Consider the following 25,290-nt stretch of genomic DNA (forward strand, 5'->3'; position numbering starts at 1 on the left):
TAGTGGAAAACCTTTCTTTTTCTCCAGCTAAACATCACGTCGGTTCAAAATCACTGGAGAATATACTTTTTCTTTAGCAGCCGAAAATGTATACTCAATTTCTTGAATTTTACCCACAAGGAAAAATTACTTTTCTATTTTTCTTTTGAGCCAATTTGCATTTTCAATTTTCCAGAAAAAGAAAAAAGGAAAATACGGGCTCATTTCTTTCTTTCTCGACCCAAAACCGGCAAAAGCCGGCTCGGCCCGCCTCTCCGCGCGCGCCTAGGCCGCACCCAGGGCGCAACCTGGGCCTGGGCCGGCAAAGTTGCGCTGCCGCGCGCGCCCGCCTAGGCCAACTGGCGGTCCAGTCGCGCTCCGCCGTCGGATCGAATCGGACGGCCGAGCGTTCGTTTCGGCCGGTCAAAACCGTCGCCGCGGCCGGAGCCCCGGAACCCTAGCTCATTCCTTTCGTCGCTCTCTCTCTCTCTTTGCCATCTCTTCGCCGCTCTCCATTCAACTCTCAGCCGCAGCGATGAAACCGAGCGAGAGCGAGCAAGGCGGTGGAGCGACCATGGCGCCGTCGCTGGCCCCCTCGCCGGCGCGCGTGCTCCTCAACGGGTGAGCACGCCGCCATCGAGCGGCCTGACCGCTGCGCCCCCTTGGCCAAGCTCGGCGAGCAGCTGCCCCCCGGATCGGCCCTTCTTCTCCCGCGTCGGCGAAGAGCCATCCCAACGCACGGCGAGGTAGGTCCGTCCCCTTTTCTCCCCTTTCTTCTCCGATTTGGATCTCGTTTCTCTTATCTGAACCGGTGATGGGGATTAGGGTTTGGACTGTTCTTCTTCTTTCTTTGGTTTTTGTTTCTTTTCTTCTCTGGTTCTCTTTTGGTGCTCGGATTGAACCGATTTTAATCTTCTTTCTTTTCTTTTCGGAGTTCATCCGAATGGGGATCTAGGGTTAGGGTTCGGTTTTCATTTTGATTTCTTTTCTTTTCTTTCATTCGAATGGGGATCTAGGGTTAGGGTTCGTGTGTCGACCCCTGTTCTTTTCTCTTCTTTGGATTTTTCTTTTCTTTGATTTCTTTTCTTTTCGGATTTGATTCCGATTGGGATGGGGATGAAATTGGGGTTAGGTCTTAGGGTTCAGCCAAATCCGAACCCACTCTTCTTCTTCTCCGAGCTTTCTGCGCTGGTTAGGGTTAGGGTTCTTGAGATCTTTTTCCCCTTTCTTTACTTCTTCTCTGACCCGAACACGGATCTATTCTTTCTTGCCGTGTCAGTGAGGCACTTTTCCCGCGCGGTGGCGGTGGTGACCGGGGTTCCAGTGACCTCCGCCACCCCGGTCCCTTTTTCGTTTCTTTTACCCGATTAGGGTTAGAGTCACACAGAGGCAACCTTGCTCTGGTACCATTGTTAGGATCAAATGTGTACCTCTGTGTGTGACCGTAGATCCGGGGACGACCTCTTCCACTAGAGTCCTCTAGTCGCCCTGGGACAGTAGCGTCGTGACCTCACGGACACCGGTGGTGAGGCAGCTTCGGCTCGGTGGCGAGGTACAGTTGTGGCGGTAGTGACGCTGCAGGGGCGACGGTGGAGGTTGGTGGGGCACATCCCGTCGCCGGCAGCACGTCTTTGGGATCGGTTTAGGGTTTTCTCTGTAGGTGGGTAGCGGCTCCGTTCAACCTCGTGACCCGAGCCCAGTTCCCCACTCCTCTATATATATGTGCTGTACGACAGGGGCCCACCAACCAGTTAGGGTTGGGCTCCCCCGATCAGGGAGCAGAGGCAAAGGTAGGCCTATTGATGGAGATCAACTAACAATGCCCTCTATAACACCACCAAACGATTCTATCATCTTGATGTATAAACCAGCTGCCTCCTGGCCTAAATTCTTAATAGCTTTCATCTTCTCATTCAAGTCATCAACATTCCTTTTCAGGTCCATAGCTAATGACCATTCCTTCGCTACCCGCTCCCAGTGGCCGTCCACCACATTATTTTGCTTTTCCAGCTTAATTTCAAGAACCTCTTTCGCGGATACAGAAGCGTTTAACCTCTGCTCCGTATCAGCTAGCTTCTTGGCATCAGCTGACCTCGCCTCCTCAATCTCCTTGATCTTGGCGGCCAGAGCACCTCTCTCGGAAAGCGCAGCCTCACGATCAGACAACAACTCTTGGTTCCGCTTCTCAAGTGCAGCCTTCTCAGAGCAAAGCGTTGAAACTTGCTCGTGAAGGTTGGAGAGAGTCCCCTCCTGAAGAGTCAAGGTGCTCTGCACCTTCTCTTTCATAGAATTTGCAGTAATACAGCTCTACAAGTGCAAAATATCGTCACGAACCACCTGAGTTAAACAAAACCAATTAAGCTACAACGAAGGCTTACCTGGTAGGCTCTCTGACGCATGAGCTTTAGAAGCTCATTCAGGTCTAAACCATCCATGAGTTCCTCGGCAGCTGCTACAAGGAAGCGCGAACATCGGATAGAGTAAAAAACCTTAACCACCGATAAAAATCGCTTCAGAACACTAACCCTTCTTTGTCTTAAACAAAAGTGCCGCGACTTCTTCATCATCGCGTTTGCGAGAAGCACCATCGCCTGCACTGCCACCTGAGCAAGGGAAGAGCAAATCACGCATACAACCGCCACAAAACCAAACAACTTCGCACAAGAGAAATCATACCTCACAGAGCATCCCCTGCAACCTCCGGAGCCCTTTGCACCCCCGCCGGAGCCTCCTGAGTCACCGAAACCTTCGGCAAAGCCTCCAAAGCTTTCAGAAAAGGAGAAAAAAGTAACCTTCCATGAAGCTGTGGTCGAAAAGGAGAAAAAACTAACCTTCCCTGCAGCACTTCTCATGCCTCGGGGTAGTGATTGCATCCGTGGAATTTTACTGCGTGAATCATGAAGAGCAGACTCGTTTGATTCTCTCTTCTTTGATGCATTGTCTGCAGGGCGAGCAAAGAGATCTGCACATCTGGAAGGTCTAATGATGGTGTGGGCAGAGAGACATTGCTCGAATTAATCGGCGCTACACTCCTGGACCAAAACAACAAAAACAAGAAGTTAAGGATTCACCAATACCATATCAAACCTAGATAGCAATGGCGGGAGTAATGGTAGTAATGTACTGTGCATTTAGGAAACTGACAAGTAATCAAGTAGATACATTCTGAATAACACTTCAGCATACAGCTAGAACTGTAAATAAAAACAAAAGAAACAAAAACAAGCCCAGGAACCAAAATAAAGAGGGAGCAATGAAATATAATATAACAAAAGGAAGTACATTCATACCCAATACAATAAGAGATTAGATGCAGAAGGGAAGTGTCTGCTTTAAATAACCAATACCAATTGCAATCTTTTTGCACAATAAGCCAAAGCATCAAAGGGCATCCAACAATCCAACTTATCCTGTTAGGAGTATCATTTATTTCCTTTTTCCAAAACAAAGGAAGAAGCTCAGGGACAAGGCAAATATGCTCTTTCAGTCTTTCTTACTCACTTGTTGGAATGTAGACAAATTATATGCCCAGGCAAAGGGAGCAGAACAGGCATATAATCTATTAATTAGTGGCTTAGTGCCTCATTCTGATGACAAGCAACCTGTATAAACCATGATAAGAGAAATCTAGCGCTACACAGAAAACACTGCCAAATTGGTTGGGTCATATATAGTATTTCCAGATTGATTTATACTGGCATGCTAAAGTAGAGAACATAAACATAATCATCATCTAATTGTGGTAGATGGTGAGCATTAAGAGGAAGGACTGTAGAACCCAATGCAGTAGCAGTGTTGAACAAATGCAGTATTCCAGAAGTTACATTCAACTGACTTGTTCACATATAGTTAACGAAATGCACTCTACATGAGGCCGGTTGCATTCATAAGCCATAATCAAGCATTCCAAACATTGCAAAGTAGGGAATACCATCGTGGTCAATGAGATGTCCCTGAACCAACCTTATCATTTTAGTTATGCTGTTTAGTTGGACTAAATCTGGTTCCTTGAGTGCTGCTAAGTTTATGAATGGAATGCATTGATTAGAGGTGTATAGAAATGTACAACCCATCTTGATGACCAGATATGTATAGAAGTGTAGAAACCATGGCTTTGACTTTTGAAGGTGCAAACTGCATAAATAATCGCATCCCTAAAGGTGCACATTGCAAAACGCATGCATGCCAATAATTATTCTCAATTGAACCTTCCTTACGAGATATGCCGTGCTACTGTGAGCTACGGAGTATATGAGAAAGCGAACAATGAATTGCAGCCTCGTATTGATGCAGGGTTTGCTAGTACAGTTATTCGACAGACAGTAGCTTCAGCTTTCAGTACAGCACGCTCAATCAGGCAGCCCCGTCAGCTGGTCACCTACCAAGCAACACTGATCGCTACAAGCGAAACCCTAGAGAGACAGGACAGCGAGGGGGAGGCTTACTGGCTGGCTGCCGACGCCGGCACCCGTGGCAGCGTAGGCCGAGGAGCGATGCCTGTTAGATTGATCTCTAATCCTAAACTGGGCCCAACGGCCCAGTTGGGCCTTTGATCCGCGCCCTGATCGGCGGCGCCCAGCCCACTATAGCTGGAGGACCCTTGCCACACTGCGCTATATATAAAGGTGGGGGCCGGCGGCTCTGAGTACGAGGTTGACCGAGCTATAGTTCCCCACCGAAATCCCTAATCCGATTGTGGGGGGTACGACCCCGGATACCCACGGCGGACCACATGGGCTGCGCCCCCAGGGGCGGCCCAGCCCACAAGATGAAGCCTTGTGGGACACGATTCTGCTCGGCGCCTCCCGCAAGATATAGGAAGGATCTCCTGAAGATACTACGAGATCTGTTACGATACGTATGATCCCATGATTCTTGTAATCTGTTATTACTTTCCGGTTATCTCTCTGATCTAACCGACTTGTAACCCTGTCCCCCGGACTATATAAGGCGGGCATGCCCCCCCTCCAAAATCACGGCATATCATACGATAGCTAATACAAACCAACAGACCACAGGAGTAAGGTATTACATCATACTGACGGCCTGAACCTATATAACTCGTGTGTCTCTGTTGCCTTCTTGTTCTTGATCACGCGCTCCTCTACCGATCAATCTACCTTCGTGGGATACCCCTCGGAGGACTGCCGACGATATTTTGTCGACACCGATCTAGAGGGTGCGTAGCTAGTGATAGGAAGCTCCACTGCCTCGCTGCCACCGAACTACGCCACTGGACTGCGTCATCGGACTCCACTGCCTTCGCCGACCTGCTGCCACCGGACCGTGTCACCTACGACCACTACATGGCACCACTGCCTTCACCGACTCCATGGCGGACGCGAGCAGATCCTCCTCCAAGGGCACAGACGGTCAGCCATTTCCATCCCTTCCTCTCCCTCTAGATCTAGTAGTTCAAAGTTTTAGGGTGTGTTCATCATGTTTATAGTAAGATGTACCTGCTAAATCTACGGCTAAGGTCATGTTCTTTTCGATTCCAACAATGGTACCAGAGCCAGGTCTTCTATGGCTTTTAGATCTAGATCAGGTGAACGAAAAATGAATCGGGTTAATCCTAACCCTAACGAAACCCTAACCATAACCCTAATCCCCAATCGGCAAAGAACCGAGAAGAACACAGCAAGATCCAAAGACAGAAGAGGGAAAGGGGAAGAGGGGAAGGGGCTTACCTCACCGATCTCGAATCAAAACCGAAAGAAAAACTGAATCGGGTTAATCCTAACCCTAACAAAACCCTAACCTTAACTGGCGACAGGGAAGGGGAAGAGAGCTAATCGGACAAGGGAAAGAAGCTCCTACCAAGGGTCCGCCCGCTCTGTCTCCACCGCCGGCCGTCGCATGGACGCCGCACGAGAGGTCAACCCCAGTCGTCGGGGCGGGAGAAGTGCGCCGCAGCGTGATCTCCGCCTCGGGCTCGGGCCAAAAGGGCACCACTGTGGTGCCGCTCGACGGTGCCGCGCGTGGCTCTGGCCGCACGCGTGCGCCGGCGAGGGGTGCCACGGTGGAGCCGCCATCCCTTGCGTCGCGTCCGCCTTGAGCTCGGTTGTGCTTTGTCGCTCACGAGGTTGAGAGAGAGAAGGGGAGAAGAGAAATGATGCTAGGGTTCTGGGGGAGGTAGCCGCGCGCCGGTTTTGTTCCCGCGAGAAGCACGCTCAGCCGTCGGATTAGAACGGACGATGCAGATCAATCGGGCCAACGATCGGCCCAGGCGGGCACGCGCGGCTTTGGCGGCCCAGGCCCAGGTTGTGGTCTGGGAGGCACAGCGCGCGCGCAAGCAGAGCAGGCTAGGCCGGCTTTTGCTGCTGGGCCGAGCGTACAGTGAAGAATTGAATCGGTTTTTTTGTTTTTCTTTTTCCAGTGAATGTTTATTTCCTGGAAATAGATTAATGGCTCAAAGAAAATAGAAAAGAGATTTTTTCTATGGGCAAAATTCATTAAATTGAATTAGTTTTCCCGCTGCTAAAGAAATAGTTTATTCTCCAGTTACCAACGTGATATTTAATTGGAGAAAAAGAGATTTTGACATAATTATAATGTTGTTATTTTCTGACCAACGTTGTTAATAACAATATCGTAATTTTAATGATTTTATACATTATTTTTATTTCTGCCCAACGGTGATGTAGAATTAATGTATAAACAGTTGTATGTTTTAATTTTGACCAACGTTGGAATCAAAGCATGCAATCGTTGTTATTATTTATGTTCTCACTCTATATGAATTATGTTTTCAGGTGGATACAACTTGATGGGTTGTATCAAAGAGATCCTCACTCTCAAAGGCGACAACTACACGGAGTGGAAGAAAAAGATTGACCTAGCCTTCATCTTGGCTGAGGTGGACTGGGTAGTCACCTCACCGTGTCCCACTGAGCCTGTGGCACCGATGAGAGAGACAAACGAGGCTGATGCCGCTTGGGCAACTAGAGAGAGAGATTTTGAATCCCAAAAGATGTCATATGACCTTAAGCATAGGAAGTGGGTCACTGCCAATAAAAAATATTTGGTTGTGATAAAGAACACGATTGAGCCTGCAATTGTGAACTCAATCCCAGAGTGTGACACGGTCACCGAGTACCTCGATAGAATAAAGAGTCAGTTCACTGGCTCTTCAAAGACATATGCTACCCAGCTGATAAAGCAGCTGGTGATAGAGAGGTACTCTAAAAATAGTGGCATAAGAGAGCACATACTAAGGATGAGCAATTTGGCATCCAAGCTGAAACCAATGGATCTGGCTCTCAAGGAAGAGTTTCTTATCCATCTGATTTTTGCTTCCTTGTCAAAGAAATTTGATAATTTTATTATCAACTACAATATACAGCCCGAGAAGTGGGACTTAGAGAGGCTCATGGCTATGTGTGTGTAAGAGGAGGAGAGAATAAAAGCTGTCAATGGTGGCACTATCAATTATGTGAAAGACAACAAGAAAAATAATAATAATGCTAACTCCTCCTCAAAGTCAAAGGAAAAGGGTCTCATGCTGCATCAGCCTCAGTAGAACAAGTTCATAGTAGAGAAAGACCAGTGTCTCTATTGTAAGAAGACGGGACATTATAAGAAAGATTGTCCCGATTACTTAAAGATAATCATGGCAAAGAAAGGTGAGAATATTATTACGTTCATAAATGAATCCCTGTATGTACAGTATTCGAAATCTACTAGGTGGATTGACTCAGGTACAACTGTTCATGTTGCTAATTCCTTATAGGGATCCCGTTCGACGAGGACTACGCAAAGAAGAGAAAGACACGTTAAAGTTACAAATAAAGTTCGAGTAGATATTGAAGCCGTTGGCGATCTTTCTCTAGAGCTTGCTGATGGCTTTACACTTTTACTTTGAGATGTACTTTATGTTCCCTCTTTACAGAGAAACTTGATTAGTGTTTCATGCTTGGACAATGATGGATATGATTGCCATTTTAGAAATGGCAAATGTAAGATAACATTTAATAATACATGTGTTGGTCTTGCTATCTTACAAATTGAGCTTTATTTGTTATCACTATGTGATGATGTGAATGTTGTATGTGATGATGGGAACATTGCGTGCAACAATGAGAATGTATCCTCATCTACGGATGTAAACAGAAAACGAAAGAGAGCTCACGATGTGTCGTCGAAATTATAGCACTGTCATTTAGGCCATATTTTGAGGGGGAGAATAGAAAAACTAGTTAAGAATGATATTCTTCCTCCATTAGAATTCTCAGATTTAGAACATTGCAGAGAATGCATAAAAGGAAAGTATGTAAAGAAAATTAAGAAAGATGCCAAATGAAGCGTAGGAATTTTACAGATTATTCACACAGACATCTGTGGTCCGTTTCCTATAAAGAGTGTGGATGGTTATGATTCGTTCATAACATTCACAGATGATTACTCCCGTTATGGCTACATTTATCCAATCAAAGAAAGAACAGAAGCATTGGATAAATTTAAGATAGTTGAGGCAGAAGTTGAAAACCAACACAATTTAAAGATTAAGAAAGTCAGGTCCGACCATGGGGGGGAGTACTACGGTCGGCATACCCCATATGGCTAAGTTCCTGGACCTTTTGCAAGGTTCTTACAGGAGAATGGTATAGTAGCCCAGTATTCTACACCGAGCGAACCTCAATAGAATAGAGTAGCTGAAAGACGCAATCGTACCCTGATGGATATGGTGCGCAATATAATAAGTTACTCCACCTTACCGTTGAGCCTATGGATGGAGGCGTTAAAAACCGCCATTCATATTCTCAATAGAGTACCAAGTAAGTCGATGCCTAAAACACCGTATGAGTTGTGGACTGGAAGAGTACCCTCACTAAACCACTTCATGTGGGGGGGGTCCTGCTGAGGCTAAAGTATTTAACCCAAACATTGGGAAGCTAGATCCCAAAACAGTAAGTTGCCATTTCATTGGCTACCCAGAAAAGTCAAAAGGTTTTCGTTTCTACTATCCAGACAGACATACAAAGTTTGTGGAAACAAGACACACTGTCTTCCTAGAGGATGAAATGATGAGGGGGAGCATGGTAGCTCGAGAAATTGACCTTGAAAAGAAGTGGGTGTATGCGCCCACTCTGATGATTCATGAGCCATTTTTCTCACTACCTGCTATCGCTGCACCGATAGTGCAAGATACTGTGGTGCCAGCACCTGTTGTTATTCCGCCTGTGGCAACAATGAATGATGATGAGGAACCTGTTCTTCAGGATCCTATAGAACCTATTGTCACACATGAGGGGAGCTGAAAGGTCCTTGTGTGGTTTTGGTAATTGAGTGACAACCCTAGGTGGACTAATTGTGTTTATATGAGATACACATGTGATTAGTCCATAAGTACATGTGTGTGAGCAACATATACTGTGAAGGTGAAAATAGTTTGGAGATGTTGCAAAGCTCACACATGTGATGATGAATGAGCTTATTGCACATGAGACATGACATTGAGTCACATGATCAAGGTGGAGAAGATCAAGACAAGACTTGGCTTAATGGACCGGTTGCAAGCGTGAAGGGCAAGTCAGAGGATTTGGAGCGATGGACCACATGGCGGTGAAGCTTAAGCAAGACTTGGCGCCGATGGATGAAGGCAACGGTGAAAAGCAAGTGAAGTCAAGATTGATGAACCAATATGATCACATGATGATATGAAGTGGATCATATCATTGTTGATCATGTTGGTGCATGTGTTGTATCGACATTGGAGGAGATGGAATGAAATGTGCAAGGAAAAGGTATAACCTAGGGTATTTCATTTCACCGGTCATAGGTGTGTAGAGAAGTTGATGACCGGATTTAGGATAGATGGCCGTACTATCAAGAGGGGCAAACTTATTTGCATATCGGTCATCTAGTGCCACTTGAGTGATCTAACTTTGCATCATTGCTAGGTTCGAGTGGCGTGGCAAGTTGAGTGACTAATCCTTTAGAAAATGTTTGTGAAAAGCTAACACACATACACATTGTAGTGTACACTTGGTGGTGTTGGCACATTTGCAAAGGAGAAGAAGTTAGAGTTGTTGTGAATCAACTTAGAGAAGAGAAAAAGGTTTTTCGGTGTACTCCGAACTATAGGATGGTCTTTGGATTGGAATATTGCTTTGATCCATTATGATTTGGATCAAGTATGCATATGGGATGTGTAGCCCTCTGAGTAAGCTTTCCAAAATGTCCAAGATCATCGAAATCGGAGTTCAAAGCTAAGAGTTATAGCCGTTTTAGCGCTGAAAGGTCTGTGACCGGACGCTGCACGAAAAACGACCGAACGCTGGGTTCCAGCGTCCGGTCAGGACCTGCGCGTCCGGTCCTAGCATCCGGTCAGTGCTTTTAGCGTGTACAGAAGCGACCGGACGCTGGGACAGTCGGGTCAGTGCTTTTAGCGTGTCCAGAAGCGACCGGACGCTGGGAGAGTCCGGTAAGTGATGACCGGACGCGTCCGGTCGCTGAAAAACATCGCTGGAACCTCTCTGTAAGTGATCGGACGCTGGGTTTCAGCGTCCGGTCGTTATGACCTGCGCATCCGGTCGTCCTAAATCTTGCCCAGTGAAGGGGTAACGGCTAGTTTAGCCCATGGGGCTATAAATAGAAGTGGTGGCCGGCCTTGGGCTGCTTGCTGAGCACCCTCACACCTATGTGGCTTGTGTAGGAGTGCTTGGATGCCCTCTAGCTCACTTGTGCTTGCAAGACTGTGAATCGATTGCGAGTGAGTGTGATTCTAGTGCATTGCATTGTGAGATTGCATCGAGTGGCACTAGGTGATTGAGTTGCAAGCCGGTGGTGCTTGTTACTCTTAGAGGTTGCCACCTCCTAGACGGCTTGGTGGTGGTCTCCGTCGAAGCCCACAAGAAGCTTGTGCGGTGCTCCGGAGAAGAGCTTTGTGAGGGGCATTATGCTCGCCCCGCGGGAGCCACGAAGAGCAACTCTAGTTGAGCGTGTCATTGAGCTACCCTCATTTTCGGGGTAGGTTCTTGCGGTGCCCGACGTGCGGGCTTGGCGGGTGATGCCAATTAGCCGCTGAACCATCAAGTGAGTGGTCGATACAACGGGGACGTAGCGTGTTGGCAAGCACGTGAACCTCGGGAGAAAATCACCGTGTCAACCTTGTTCTTCTCGTTGGTTTGCAATCTCCTTACACAAGCTTGTGATTACTTTTATATACATTGTGCTTGTGTAGTTGCTCTTGTAATTAGTTAGCTTGTGTAGCTCACTAGTTACCTTCTTGCTTGTGTAGCATAGAAGTAGCTCCCTTGCGTGGCTAATTTGGTTTATGTAACCTTGTTAGTCACTTTGCTTAGTTTGTGTAGCTAAGTATTTACGCTCTCTAATTTGGCATTGGTTGCCTTGTTATTGAGCATTGCTAGTGAGCTTAGTTGGCTTTGTGCTTTTGCTTACTAGTATGTGTAGGAGCTCCCTCATTGCTTGAAATACTAGTGGCATATGTTTGTGTGACCTTGCTCCTAGAATTGGTTAGGTGAGCTCTAGTTAGCCCGGCACCTTTGTTGCTTAATTAGTATCTTTGGAAGGTACTAGAGAATATAAATAGAGGGGTGTAGTCTTGGCTAGACCGATAATTTTAATTCCGCACTTGTTTCGGTTAGCCGATGTGATTAATTTTAGAAAGGACTATTCACCCCCCTCTAGTTCACCATCTCGACCTTACAGGAGCAACAACAGCATCAAATAGAAGATGTGCCAAATATGGAGGCCCCTAGAAGGTCTTAAAGAGTTAGAAAATCAGATATTCCTGCTAACTATGAAGTATATAATACTGAGGAATTTTAAATGGAGGATGATCCCACCTCATTTGAAGAAGCCATGAGAAGTGATCATTCATCAAAGTGGCTTGAGGCCATGGAAGATGAAATGAAATCTATGAATACCAATAAAGTTTGGGACTTAGAAATAATTCCTAAAGGAGCCAAAATAGTAGGCTGTAAATGGGTCTACAAAACAAAACTTGACTCTCAAGGGAATATAGAGAGATATAAAGCGCGACTTGTGGCAAAAGACTTTACGCAAAGAGAAGGCATTGATTACAATGAGACCTTTTCTCCAGTCTCATGTAAGGATTCCTACAGAATCATAATGGCATTAGTGGCACATTACGATTTAGAATTACATCAGATGGATGTAAAGACGGCATTTCTCAACGGGGACTTGGAGGAAAATGTTTATATGGCACAACCGAAAGGTTTTGTCATGAAAGGAAAAGAACGAATGGAATGCCGCCTAAAGAAATCTATTTATGGATTAAAACAAGCTTCAAGACAGTGGTACTTAAAGTTTGATCAGACAATAAGGAATTTTAGGTTTAAAGAGAATGTAGAGGACAATTGTGTCTATGCAAAGTTTAAGAATGGAAAGTTTATCTTTCTTGTCCTGTATGTGGATGATATCTTACTTGCTAGTAGTGATGTCAGTCTACTACTAGAGACAAAAAAGTTTTTGTCCTCAAAATTTAATATGAAATATCTTGGTGAAGCTTCATTCGTTCTAGGGATCGAGATTCACCGAGATAGAAGTAAAGGGGTATTATGATTGTCACAAAAGGCATACATAGAAAAGATCTTAAAGAAATTCAATATGCACAAATATAGTCCCTCACCTGCTCCTATAGTTAAGGGCGACAGATATGGGGGTTTTCAATGCCCTAGGAATCAGTATGAGATCGATCAAATGAAAATGGTTCTATATGTTTCAGCTGTCGGAAGCTTGCAATATGCTCAAGTATGTACGCGCCCTGACTTGGCATTTGTTATCAGGTTACTTGGCAGATTCTAGAGCAATCCTGGAACAGAATACTGGAAATTAGTAAAGAAAGTCTTGCGTTATTTGCAAGGAACGAAAAGCCTCATGATGACGTATAGAAGATTAGATTCACTCCATATAGTGGGATATTTAGATTCTGATTATGCGGGAGTTGATAGAAAATCCATGTCTGGATATGTATTCACTCTCGCAGGGGGGGCTATTTCATGGAAAAGCTCAAAGCAAACTATCACTATATCGTCCACAATGTATGTCGAGTTTGTAGCGTGTTATGAAGCAACGTGGCAGGTGAACTGGCTAAAGAAGTTCATACCCGTTTTGAAGGTGGTTGACGACATCTATAGACCACTTAAGTTATACTGCGATAATAATCCGGTAGTACAGTATGCTCACAACAATAAGTCAAGTGGTGTTGCCAAATACATTGACATAAAGTATTATGTTGTGAAAGATAAAGTCCGAGATCATGTCATAAGTCTTGAGCATATAAGTACCGAAAAGATGCTCGCGGATCCGCTTACAAAAGGCTAACCACCTAACGTGTTCAGAGAACATGTAGCCGGCATGGGTTTAAGGAAAAGCCTATAATTCCTAGACAAAAAGAAGGCCCAAAGTTAAGTATCTATTTCAGAACAGAGTGGTGTGTTGCAGTTGTTAAATCTATCGGCAATTGATTATGACGATGAAACATGCTCTATGCGCTTATCTGTAATGGAATAAACAAAAGTAAATGATATGAAATTGAAAGATGGTAGGAGATCAAAGGGAAGATTGTTAGATTGATCTCTAATCCCATACTGGGCCCAACGGCCCAGTTGGGCCTTTGATCCGTGCCCTGATCGGGGCACCCAGCCCACTATGGCTAGAGGGCCCCTGTCACACTGCGCTATATATAGAGGTGGGGGCCGGCAGCTCTGAGTACGAGGTTGACCGAGCTACAGTTCCCCACCGAAATCCCTAATCCGATCTAGAGGGTGCGCAGCCAGTGATGGGAAACTCCACTGCCTCACCGCCACCGAACTGCGCCACAGGACTACGTCATCGGACTCCACTGCCTTCGCCGACCCGCTGCCATCGGACCATGTCACCTACGACCACTACACGGCACCACTGCCTTCACCGACTCCATGGCGGACGCAAGCGGATCCTCCTCCAAGGGCACAGACGGTCAACCCTTTTCATCCCTTCCTCTCCCTCTAGATATAGTAGTTCAAAGTTCTAGGGTGTGTTCATCATGTTTATAGTAAGATGTACCCGCTAGATCTATGGCTAAGGTCATGTTCTTTTTTATTCCAACAGTGCCCACCGTCGTCGGAGGAGATGGAGGCATCGGCTGCAGACCGATGGGGGCAGGCTGTGGCGCCGCGGCGACGGGAGGTTCGCCGACGTCTTCCTCGTCGAAGGAGGGGTCGTAGTCGTACTGTCGTAGGCGACGACCAGCGACGTCGGGTCTCCTTTCAGCTCCATTTAGACGTGGGATGTGGGTTGTGGGGCCAAGAAACGCGAGCCCAATTGGAGTCTTATCTTAGCTTGTTTAGCAAAGCTGTGGGCTTTTGGGTAGGCGAAAGCCCAGTTTACTTCAACAGGCACAACAGCCCAGGTATGGGCCTAGCTTCCCAAAAAAAAGGTATGGGCCTAGCTTCGACAAAATATGGTCGGCAGTCCATCTAGGGGTATGCCCATGATGGTAGATTGTCGGTAGACGGTGCGTGTAATCAGGAACCAGATGGTTACAGAGGCACAAGACACAAGATTTATACAGGTTCGGCCGCCGTGTTGGCGTAATACCTACGTCCCGTGTCTCATTATTCTATATTGATTGAGACCTCCTCTAAGGGGGACCCCTGCCTCTCCTTATATAGTCTGGAGGAGGAGGGTTATAAGTAAAGTATCCTATTTGGTACTATTACAATATCTAGTATAACTTATAATCTTGCCGTGCACGCCTCGATCTTACTGGCCGGGCCACCTCGGATGGTGCGGCCCGTGTACCATCTTGTGGTACCCGGGGGTGTATCCCCCACAGCTAGTCCCCGAGCGCCATGTATTCTAATGCGACACGCCATTTTAACCTTCTCCGAACAGTGAGGCTTGAGTTCTTGACATCTCCGACCACCGTTGTCGTCGGAGAAGTAGGTTGTCCGAAGAATGTATGGTGCTCTTAAGAAGAAAGAAAAAGATTTCCGTCCTGGGAAGTGTGCCCACTTGGGTTTCTGTGAAGAAACGTAAGGGTGTCTTGAAGCGTAGCGTCTTTGATCGTCAGAGGCGTAGTGGTCGAAAAACAAGCACATTCACCGCAAGGTGAAGTGTGCCCACTTAGTCCCCGAGCCTGGTAGTAGGTGACGTAGGCACGTGGTGCCAGGGTCTAAAAAGAATTCCCAGTTAAGTTGAGAATCCAATCGTCGTACAGGCGATACGAGCTGCACCGGCAGGTGCATCGTACCGATGTAGTCCCCGAGCTTGCTGGAAGGTGATGTATGAGCCTTGTAGCAAGGTCTAAGTGAGAAAAAATATCCCAACTGTATGCGAGTCGCCAGTCGCATGTAGTCGAGACGCAAAGTCCCCGAGCCATGGTCGGAGAGTGGTCGAGGCAGTCCCCGAGCGTAGGTCAAGAAGCAAGTGACGAAGTCCCCGAGCGTAGGTCGAGAAGCGAGCGACGAAGTCCCCGAGCTGTGGTCGAAGAGTGATCGAGGCAGTCCCCGAGCTGTGGTCGGAGAGTGATCGAGGTAGTCCCCGAGCGTAGGTCGAGAAGCGAGCGACAAAGTCCCCGAGCATAGCTCGAAATTCCTGCAATATAAATATGTAGAATGGTAGTACATGATGTACACAATAATAAATTATGGAGAAAAAATCAGCGGTGAAGAAATAGCGTATGACGCCCAGCAGTCATTTGCAAATGAGCATGATGTGATAAAGCAGTTGGTGCTTTGTAAACATCAGTGTTAATGTGAAGTTTGTGTTTATACTTAATATAAACTGTCCGACCAGTTAGTATGTAGCTGAGTCTCCAGCTCTAGCTAGTCCGTTAACCATAACGCGGGGCGCGGAGCCCGTGCACGTGTAGGAAGAACAAAGCGTCGCTAAGGAGTCGCTGCCGACCACCCATAACGCAGAGGACAGACGCTCGTACACGTGTAGGGAGGAGCAGGAGACAGGGCCTTTTCTGGAGACATCGAGCTTCAACATGACTGGTCGAGGATTTGTATTAAGTATAGTTGTATGTTATATTTAAGATTGTATACATGGACAAACATTATTTGAAGAATAATCATAACGAGGACGTTTGCGGAGAAACGTCGTAATGAAAAATTATATTAAATATAAATATTAGAAGTGTACTTATCTTTGGATAGAAATCTGGTCGGCGGTGATGAAGTTGTTTGGTCCTCGAGCTTTCCGACCTGTCGTCATGACGGTGGTCGCGGTTGTCGTAGCGCCGTTCTTCGCGGTGATCATCATTGCGACTTGGTCTGGTGGTCGAGGTGGTCGAAGCTCGGCAGAGCCGCTCGGGACGTGGTCGACGTGGTCCGTGGTCGGAGCTCGGCGGAGCCGCTCGAGATGTGGTCGACGTGGTCCGTGGTCGACGTGGTTGGAGCTCGGCGTAGCCATTTGGGACGTGGTCAAAGCGTGCTTGATGCCATATGTACGTGTGCACATGCAAGTGCCGTAGCGATCTGCAGTTGGCTTGCACGTACATGTACACATACTTCTTCCTTATTTGCTTGCATGCATGCAGATTTGCTTCCATGGAGATCTCTGTTGTGTTTGATTCGAATTGGAGTAGAACTCCCATGCGGATGCGGCTCGGAGTGCAAACGCCACGTAGTTGCGTCGCCGAGTCCTCGGCGGGTCGGTGAAGTCGGAGAAGACGCCCGATGACGAGGTTGCATGTATGCGGCTGTAGGCCGTACGTCTTGATTGGATCTCGGCGATTGGATGATGATCTAGCTTGCCGAAACTGTTCGTGAGAACATCGAGCGTAGATGCATGTATACACGGAAGTATCTGCGGCTTGCATGATGATCTAGCTTGCTTGTTTGTCATTGGCTTGCATGACTCCGCGGCCTCGTTGCTGGCCTCCAGGTGAACTCGTCTTCTAATTCTTGTCTGCCGCAGAGTCCGCCGTCGGGACGGAATCGTGTTGCGGTGCCGCTTGATGGCTCGGATGGCACGCTTAGCAGTTCGTTCGATGGAGGACCGATGCCGCATCCGTGCCTCAGAAGATCATCGCGGTGATCATGTCGACGTCGGAGAGCTTTGTCGTCACGTACGCGGCTCCAATACTTGCTGTAGTATTCAGCTCAGATGCGGAGACTGGGCATGATGCACACGTATGTTGTGTGCGTCATGGCTCTGTAGATGTATATGCATGAATACATGCAATCGTTTTCTTGATCGTTGAAGATTAGCTAGCATGCTTGATAGACGCACCGTGCATGTATACATGCAAATCCTTGTTTGCACGGCCGATGCTTATTTGCCTTCTTTGGTGATTGCCTGGAGCCTTGTGTGTGTCATCGGAGAATCCACGCCAAAACTTAGTCGTCAAGGCGTTTGCCGATCTGTAGCCTGGGCCTCCTCCTTGGCCGCACGCTGCGGCGACGTGAGGACCTAGGACAAAGTCTGGTCTCGCATACTAGTTGCAGTCAGGTTTGATCGGTCCTGAAGTCGGCAGAGGCCGGATGCTGGGATCGAACTTGATCGAGGCAGATTGCCCGCGTATCAGAATCGGGCTCAGCTTGGACACGGTGCATGTCGATGACGCTGTCGATGATTTGACTGAGTGCTCCACGAGCAGGACGAGGCGATCGCACCAGGCCCTGGGGCTCTATAGCTCGAGGTACACAAAAAGCCGAATCGCCGAAGATGACGATGTAGAAGTTCCCGTGCAAAATCCAAGAACGATTTTGCAGAGAAAGTCTGGTTGATCTTGAGGTACGCCATCTGGTTCGCCATGGATCAGCGCGCACACCCTCTACCTGGCGCGCCATTGTCGATGAAATATGGTCGGCAGTCCATCTAGGGGTATGCCCATGATGGTAGACTGTCGGTAGACGGTGCGTGTAATCAGGAACCAGATGGTTACAGAGGCACAAGACACAAGATTTATACAGGTTCGGCCGCCGTGTTGGCGTAATACCTACGTCCTGTGTCTCATTATTCTGTATTGATTGAGGTCTCCTCTGAGGGGGACCCATGCCTCTCCTTATATAGTCTGGAGGAGGAGGGTTACAAGTAAAGTATCATATTTGGTACTATTACAATATCTAGTACAACTTGTAATCTTGCCGTGCACGCCTCGATCTTACGGGCCAGGCCACCTCGGATGGTGCGGCCCGTATACCATCTTGTGGTACCGGGGGTGTATCCCCCACAGCTTCCCTCCATTTTTTTTTGAAAAAATAAACCAATAATTATGGATATGTTTAATTTTGGATCTAAATGGGCATGGGGCATGGATGACAACACGGGATAAGTTTGATAAATGCTCATATATTTTACTCTTCTTTTTATAGAAAAAACCATTTAGGTGTAGGAGACTAGGGCGGTGTTTGGTTCAGCTTCTAGAAATTACTTCTACTATCAAAAAGTAGAACATCAACCAGATAAGTGGAAACTGAAGTTGCTTTTTTAGCCGCTGCTTTCATGTAATACAATTTTTGCAGCAATTTGGACCCTACTTTCTGGTTGTCTTTCCAAATGAACAAAAACAGAGAAACGTTCCATAGCGGTTTCAATAGAGGCGGAGAAAGGGGATATGTTTTATAATTGTTTTAACCTAACTACTTACAACTTTTCCACGGCATATAGTTCACAGTTGTTTCCCCATAACTCATAGCTGAACAAAGAGACACTTGAAGTACCTAAAGTGGCTCATGTGCCCATCGTTCTCCGGCGAGTGCTCCTACGATGTGATCGCATCGCTGACAGGCTAGTAGATTGACATGCGGGGTGGGCCCGAAATGTAAGAGCCTTTAGATCAAGGGCCTGCTTGGTTGGCTTTCAATTCTTGCCCAACCAAGATCATGGTAAACCCAAACTTAGGCTTGCCAAAATCAAGGTTTGCCGAAGTTAGGGCAAAAAAGCAGGTGTGCAATTGGTTGAGTGTTATAACAATAGTAGAAAGCACATTTTCTCTCTTATGCAATTCAAGAAGTTTATAGAAACTTGCCAAAACTTTGGCTATAAACATTGGTGTGCCAATTCTTTGGCAATCCATCAGTTGATAACAAAATTTTTGACTTACCATGATTTTGGTTGGGCAAAAATTAGATGCCAACCAAGAAGACCTCAAGTCTTCATTAACAAAAGCTTCCTTTGAATAGAAAAAATAAATGCGACATATCCAAATAGACCTGCAATTACTGGGTTGTTAATTGGACCAACTCACTAACGTAAGGTTCAGTGACCATGTCCACCGGTATGTTTGGCTCCTTAGCTTCCATTAAAAGCATGCTGTGGCTCCTTACCTTGTCTCCTTTGCTTTATAATTAAGTGGAACTATGCATTTTGGTTATGATGTTTTCTCGATTTTCAGGGGTTCATCATGTACTGTATTTTGTTCATCTTAGGTACGGTCCTGATCCTTGAGCTGTGCTAGCCTAGCAATCTACTCTCTTCGTCCCATAATACTTGATCTTCTAAGCTTCTACGCTTGTCACAGATTAGTTGTCATTTCACTTTACGACGTGTCCTTTTGTTTTTCAATACATCTCTGTCATTATCTCTTTCCTTCTCGTTTCCCTACACACTACATTTTTCACTTCTTTTTAATTTTTGTCTCGAGGGCTAACATCATCGGTTATGGACGAAGGGAGTACCATAGTGGAGGTTGCAGCTGACAACCAAGAAAGGGCTCAGGAGCGTGTGGACGGAGGGAGTACCGTGGTGGCGTGGTGGAGGTTGCAAATGACAACCAACTAACCAAGAAAGGAGCTCATGGGCGAACATGTGCCTGAGAGGGACGTCGGTATGTTTCGCCTCCGCGGAGCTGAGCTAGAAAGCTGCAACTGCAACTGTCCGTCCGGGAGGGGAGGACAGCGATACTTGCCGCTGCTGCCCACTCCCGCATGTGATGTACATGCTCCTGTGCCAGTGTCAACGAAGACAGACAGCGATCAACTCCATCTGCTGCCATAGAATCGCATCTGGCCATATCAATATCCCCATCTCCGTCGTTGTAGCTGGCGCATCGGTATCGATCGTAGTCGCAGCAGTTCGTTTCATCACTCTATCTAGCAGCTCGGGAAGCAGCGAGCGAAGCACTGAAGCAGAGGCTTGTCCTGTCCCTCCCCTCTGCTGCTCCTCCCCCACTCCACTCCACGTCTCCGCTCCCGGCCCTCGCTCGCTTGCTCATTAATGGCGGGCACTGCATGGTTGGCGCCACCCATGCCCATCAATGCCTCCACCCACCTCCGGGCCGCCCCGCCCCCATCTATCTACTTATCCAAGGCGATCGGGCGCTTACTTCCATTCCAGCGCCGGCCGGGCCGTTGCGTCCAATCCATCCGCCACCCACCCCGCGCCCCTCCTCCTCACCCCAATGCCGGCTGCCGGCCAGCTCCGCCCCCGGGATCCTTGAGCTGGAGGTGGGTGGCGACGTAAAGGTAGCCGCTTGCGTTACTACTGCGGCTCATCTCCTTACTTATCCATCACTGCGCCCCTGCTACACATAGGTGCCGTGCCGTGCTTGATTATGTTCTGTGCTGTGCTTGCCGTTTCTTTGGTTTGTAGGTGGTGGTGGATGACCAGCTCTCGGAGTTTTGTAAGGGAGGATCGGAGGGCGTTGTGTTAGGTTCGCGGTTGGTGAGCGGCGGTCGGAGCGGTCTCGCGCGCGGCGGGGTCGTTGGGTGATGCAGGAATCGGGCTCTGGGAGGGTGGGAATACCTCGCGCTCGCGCTCAAGGTGCTCGATTAATTACCTGGCGGAGCGCGCGCCTGTGAGCCGAGCCCTTCCTGCTGCACTGACTACTGGGCTCGGGAGATGGTTGGGAGCGTGCACGTCAATGGATCGGTCCACGGTGGCAATGGCACGGCCACGGAGGAGCGGTTGGACGAGCTGCGCCGGTTGCTCGGCAAGTCGGAGGGGGACCTGCTCAAGATCGTCAGCGTCGGCGCCGGCGCGTGGGGCAGCGTCTTCGCCGCTCTCCTGCAGGACGCCTACGGCCATTTCCGGGACAAGGTGCAGATAAGGATCTGGCGCCGCCCGGGCCGGACGGTGGACCGCTCCACCGCGGAGCACCTGTTCGAGGTGATCAACTCCAGGGAGGACGTGCTCAGGCGCCTCATCCGCCGCTGCGCCTACCTCAAGTACGTCGAGGCGCGGCTCGGAGACCGCACGCTGTATGCTGACGAGATACTGAAGGATGGGTTCTGTCTGAACATGATCGAGACGCCGCTCTGCCCTCTCAAGGTCGTCACCAACCTGCAGGAGGCCGTCTGGGATGCCGACATCGTCGTGAATGGGGTGCCGTCCACCGAGACGAGGGAGGTGTTTGATGAGATCAGCAAGTATTGGAAGGAGAGGATCAGTGTTCCGGTGATAATTTCCCTCGCCAAGGGAATTGAGGCCTCGTTGGATCCAATACCTCGTATCATTACACCTACTCAAATGATTAGCTCTGCAAGTAAGAATCTCTCTTGTCTCTGTCTTGTCCCTGCCTGCGTATTTTAAACTTGAAAGATTCAATCACCAAGTTTCCTTAAAGAAGTTGAATGGTCTTGGTTGCTATTATGATTTGTGACGTGCATGATAAGCTGCTTGATCAAAGTGTTTGTAGTACTTGGCTATGATTAAATAGCAGAATTCTTTATCAGTGTACAAAATGTTATCATGTGGAAAGCTCATTTGTGTACTGCACATCTCTGACAAACGAACCTGATGTCTATAGTCTATGCTAATAATCTCATTACGTTACCTGCCATATTATCCATTTATATAGGACAGCATGAGCCCATTTATTTCTTGTCTGCTATACCCTGACCAGATAATTTGCATAATTAATGCCATTAGCTGCTTAACATAGTTAGTTTGTGGATATGCACTCACCAACAATTCATTCGCTCCATAATAGTATCAAATTTCCCCCTCCATTCGAAGACTGCAATGAATTCTGATTGATAGGTTTACGTGTCTGTTCCAATTCTTTATTTACCATTATGATGTGTTTTGTGTATACTGGAAGTCAAAACACCCCAAGGTTGTAAATTTATGGCATGATCATGACATGGTGCTTATCTTCAATGCCCTGATGGAAGGAATGACCTTGATCTTGACATGCATCTAGTTGAAATGTATACTCATTTTTTTTTGGTGCTCTGCTTAATGCTTGGCCTGCATATTTGAGCTCAACAGTACGGGCTGATATTCTTTAGGAGTGCATTGCAGCTGGAGTTCCGACTGAGAATATACTCTATCTTGGAGGACCAAACATCGCCTCAGAAATTTATAACAAAGAGTATGCAAACGCTCGAATCTGTGGATCCAACAAGTGGAGGAAGCCTCTTGCTAAGTTTTTGAGGCAACCACATTTCATTGTCTGGGACAACAGTGATCTTGTCACTCATGAGGTGATGGGTGGCCTAAAGAATGTCTATGCAATTGGCGCAGGTAAAACTAACTTCTATGTTCTTTTTTGGCTGTGAACATTATTGTACAATTGGCATCTACTCCTTGATGTTGAAGAAAACATAATAAACATCGAAATGTTTTTCTTTGCTTAAATTTTAGTTGATCTCTTAATGGTCATCCATCGGGCCATCACCATGACCTCTTTGCCTGAATAGAGTATGGGTGGGGTGCACTAAGATCAGAAGGGCTCCTTAGAATTCTAAGAAAAGAAACAATCAAATTGGAAAACCTTTAAATAGGGATGTAGGGTTAAATACTTGCTGATTACCTTTCGATAATCTCCATTCTTTGAATGAACATTGTTTTTGTCATAAATGGCAATGGGCACAAATAGGATAGTTTCTTCAACTTTTTTTTTTGTCAAACACACACATAGACGTGTGTAGTTTCTTATACTCTGTTTTACTGCATTTTCTGTGAGTACCAGTTTTATCATATTTCTCTTTATGTTTCAGGAATGGTGGCAGCTTTAACAAACGAGAGTGCAACAAGCAAATCTGTATATTTTGCTCATTGCACGTCAGAGATGATATTCATTACTCATTTGCTGACAGAGCAACCCGAGAAACTCGCTGGTCCTCTTCTGGCTGACACTTATGTAACTCTTCTAAAAGGTCGCAATGCATGGTATGGCCAAATGCTTGCCAAGGGAGAGTTGAGTCCTGACATGGGTGATAGTATCAAGGGAAAGGGAATGATTCAGGTAATGTAACGACTTTTTCTTTTCATTTTGTCTTGTTTTATTACGAGAAGATCTCTGAGCTGTTGGAATATTTGATAACCCTGACATTTGCAGCCATCCCTTCTCCTTTTTGCACAATGTGATTCACGATTATCATTTTGCCATTCCATTGGATAGGGTGTCTCTGCCGTTGGTGCATTTTTTGAGCTGCTTAGTCAGCCCAGCTTAAGTGTGCAGCACCCGGAAGAAAACAAGCAGGTTGCTCCAGCTGAGCTATGCCCAATCCTGAAAAGGCTTTACAGAATACTGATTAAAAGGTTTGTGCTATGTACCACCATTACTCTCCACATAACTGGAGAAATTTACAGTGTGCTTGAGGAGTGAAAAAGTGACAATCATGCATTTAACTGCTTTCATTTTACCCTTCTGATATATACCTGACTTGTGTGCAGGGAGCTCCCAGCAAGGGACATTCTCCAAGCCCTGAGGGATGAAACGATGAATGATCCTCGGGAAAGGATTGAGATGGCACAAAGCCATGCATTCTACCGCCCGTCTCTCCTTGGAAAACCATGATCTAGTTAGTCCTGTAAATTAGTAGAATATAAAATGAATGGTGCATGAAATCGAACTCACCAAGCTGCCCGATCATTCTTGATCGAGCTTGGAGCAGGCATCTCCACTGTGATTGCTGTCCTGTGTCCGAGTTGTACAATTCTTTGTGCTTCCTCATTGCCATGGTGTACAAGAGATTACTGAATCAATAAATGCTATAAGTGCATATTATATGAAGTCCTCGAGGAAGATTTCTTGCTGGAAATTGGCATCGTGCAATGTGTTGTGTCGGTGTGTCTGATTTTCACGATCGAGCTGTGTGTTTTTTGCGGGTGCTTTTCTCAGTTTTCTGCAACATGCAGCATCTAATGACTAATGAGTAATGACAAGCAGAGCACATCCCGTGCGCAGCCGAAGCACTAATGACTAATGAGTAATGACACAAGAAACTCACAACTTGAGAAACTTGCCCGCTCATGTGCTGGCTGACAGATATGTAACTCTCCTAAGTTGTCCGCAATCAGTCTGTTCGTTTCGTCGTAAACGATCGTGGATTATTTACTGCCGACTGGTTTGGTATAAGAGAAAAATACTATTTCAACTTATAATCCACGATTGTATACGAGCAAACGAACAGGCTGAATGGTGCTAGCTACGTAGCTAGCTTACGTGGAGGTGAGCGGCAAAAGCAAAGACTATTTTATATATTTTTATTTTTCTATGTACTATTAGACACAGATGTTCCTCTCTCGAATCAATTATTTATTCGTCGCTAGTAACTAGTCTCTCTCCTACTTTTTACCTATCTATGTTAAAATAGCTAGCCAAATAGCTAGCTGCTAAGGGACGCCCTAAGTCCTAAAAGAGGACGATGTTTAGAACAGGCCAATGGTTGCCAAGGAGAGAATCAGTCCTGACATAGGTGTTAATATCAAAATGCTATATATATGCCATAACATTATCAGTACAAGGGGTGCCCTTTGACCTTTTCTATGTGACTAGAAGGTTCAAAGAAAAATGTCTTCGTGGAAATCACTATTTTGCAGCGTCTCAGATCCTATATTTCCTTGAGGACAAGGCCAAGTGTACGTTTATATATCTTGTAAAACATATTTGTGTTGGCCTTATTATGCTGGCTTGGAGGTATAATAGCCCATTAAAGCAACTAGTTTTTCAAGTGGGAAAAAAACTCATTTTTGCCTCCCAAAACTATGGCTAGAGTCGGTGTTTCCTCCTTGAACTGTGAAACTGATAAAATTCTCTCTCTCAACTCTCAAACCCATTTAAATTACCTACCCGCCTTGGTTAGAGTGATTTTAAAAGTGGTTTCATCTTTTTAAAACTAAAAGTAATTCAGTAACATCTAATAAGGTTTTTGAACCATAAAAATATCTCTAAATTTCTAAAAAATCAAAAAATCCTAAAGATAGATTGGGACACGAGAAACCTAAATAAAATATCTATAGCTCATGAAAATATCTCTAGAATCTTCTCAAAATGGATTTAGCTCTCGATAAATGGAAAAACATAGAAAGATTGGAAATTTTCTAATCACGCGATCGTGTCTACTTGCATATTGAAAACTTTCCACAAGAAAACAAGAGATGCAACCATCATTAAAGCATCCAACATTAATGTATGTTGTGTTCACACTGATTGCATCT

At 46.4% G+C, this 25,290-nt stretch overlaps 2 protein-coding genes across 3 annotated transcripts; one reads left to right on the forward strand and one right to left on the reverse strand.

Moving 5' to 3' along the window:
• Window positions 1-1,788: 1,788 nt before the first annotated feature.
• LOC136461346 (uncharacterized) lies at window positions 1,789-3,181 on the reverse strand. Its single transcript, XM_066460681.1, has 5 exons — window positions 2,811-3,181; window positions 2,656-2,725; window positions 2,505-2,582; window positions 2,358-2,431; window positions 1,789-2,286 (listed from the first exon to the last, which is right to left on the reverse strand). The coding sequence occupies exons 4-5, from the start codon at window positions 2,412-2,414 to the stop codon at window positions 1,789-1,791; spliced, it is 555 nt and encodes a 184-aa protein (XP_066316778.1). The 5' UTR covers window positions 2,415-2,431; window positions 2,505-2,582; window positions 2,656-2,725; window positions 2,811-3,181.
• A 16,795-nt stretch (window positions 3,182-19,976) lies between these two features.
• On the forward strand, window positions 19,977-23,863 carry LOC136459876 (probable glycerol-3-phosphate dehydrogenase [NAD(+)] 1, cytosolic). Of its 2 annotated transcripts, none has more exons than XM_066459725.1 (6): window positions 19,977-20,366; window positions 20,494-21,385; window positions 22,147-22,368; window positions 22,845-23,092; window positions 23,249-23,388; window positions 23,524-23,863. In XM_066459725.1, the coding sequence occupies exons 2-6, from the start codon at window positions 20,743-20,745 to the stop codon at window positions 23,645-23,647; spliced, it is 1,377 nt and encodes a 458-aa protein (XP_066315822.1). In that variant the 5' UTR covers window positions 19,977-20,366; window positions 20,494-20,742; the 3' UTR covers window positions 23,648-23,863. The 2 variants fall into 2 exon arrangements, with proteins under 2 accessions (XP_066315822.1, XP_066315823.1); XM_066459726.1 differs by having other exon boundaries at window positions 19,977-20,348.
• The last annotated feature ends 1,427 nt before the right edge of the window (window positions 23,864-25,290 follow it).

Source organism: Miscanthus floridulus, chromosome 6 (genome assembly GCF_019320115.1).
Source record: "Miscanthus floridulus cultivar M001 chromosome 6, ASM1932011v1, whole genome shotgun sequence".
Lineage (NCBI taxonomy): Eukaryota > Viridiplantae > Streptophyta > Magnoliopsida > Poales > Poaceae > Miscanthus > Miscanthus floridulus.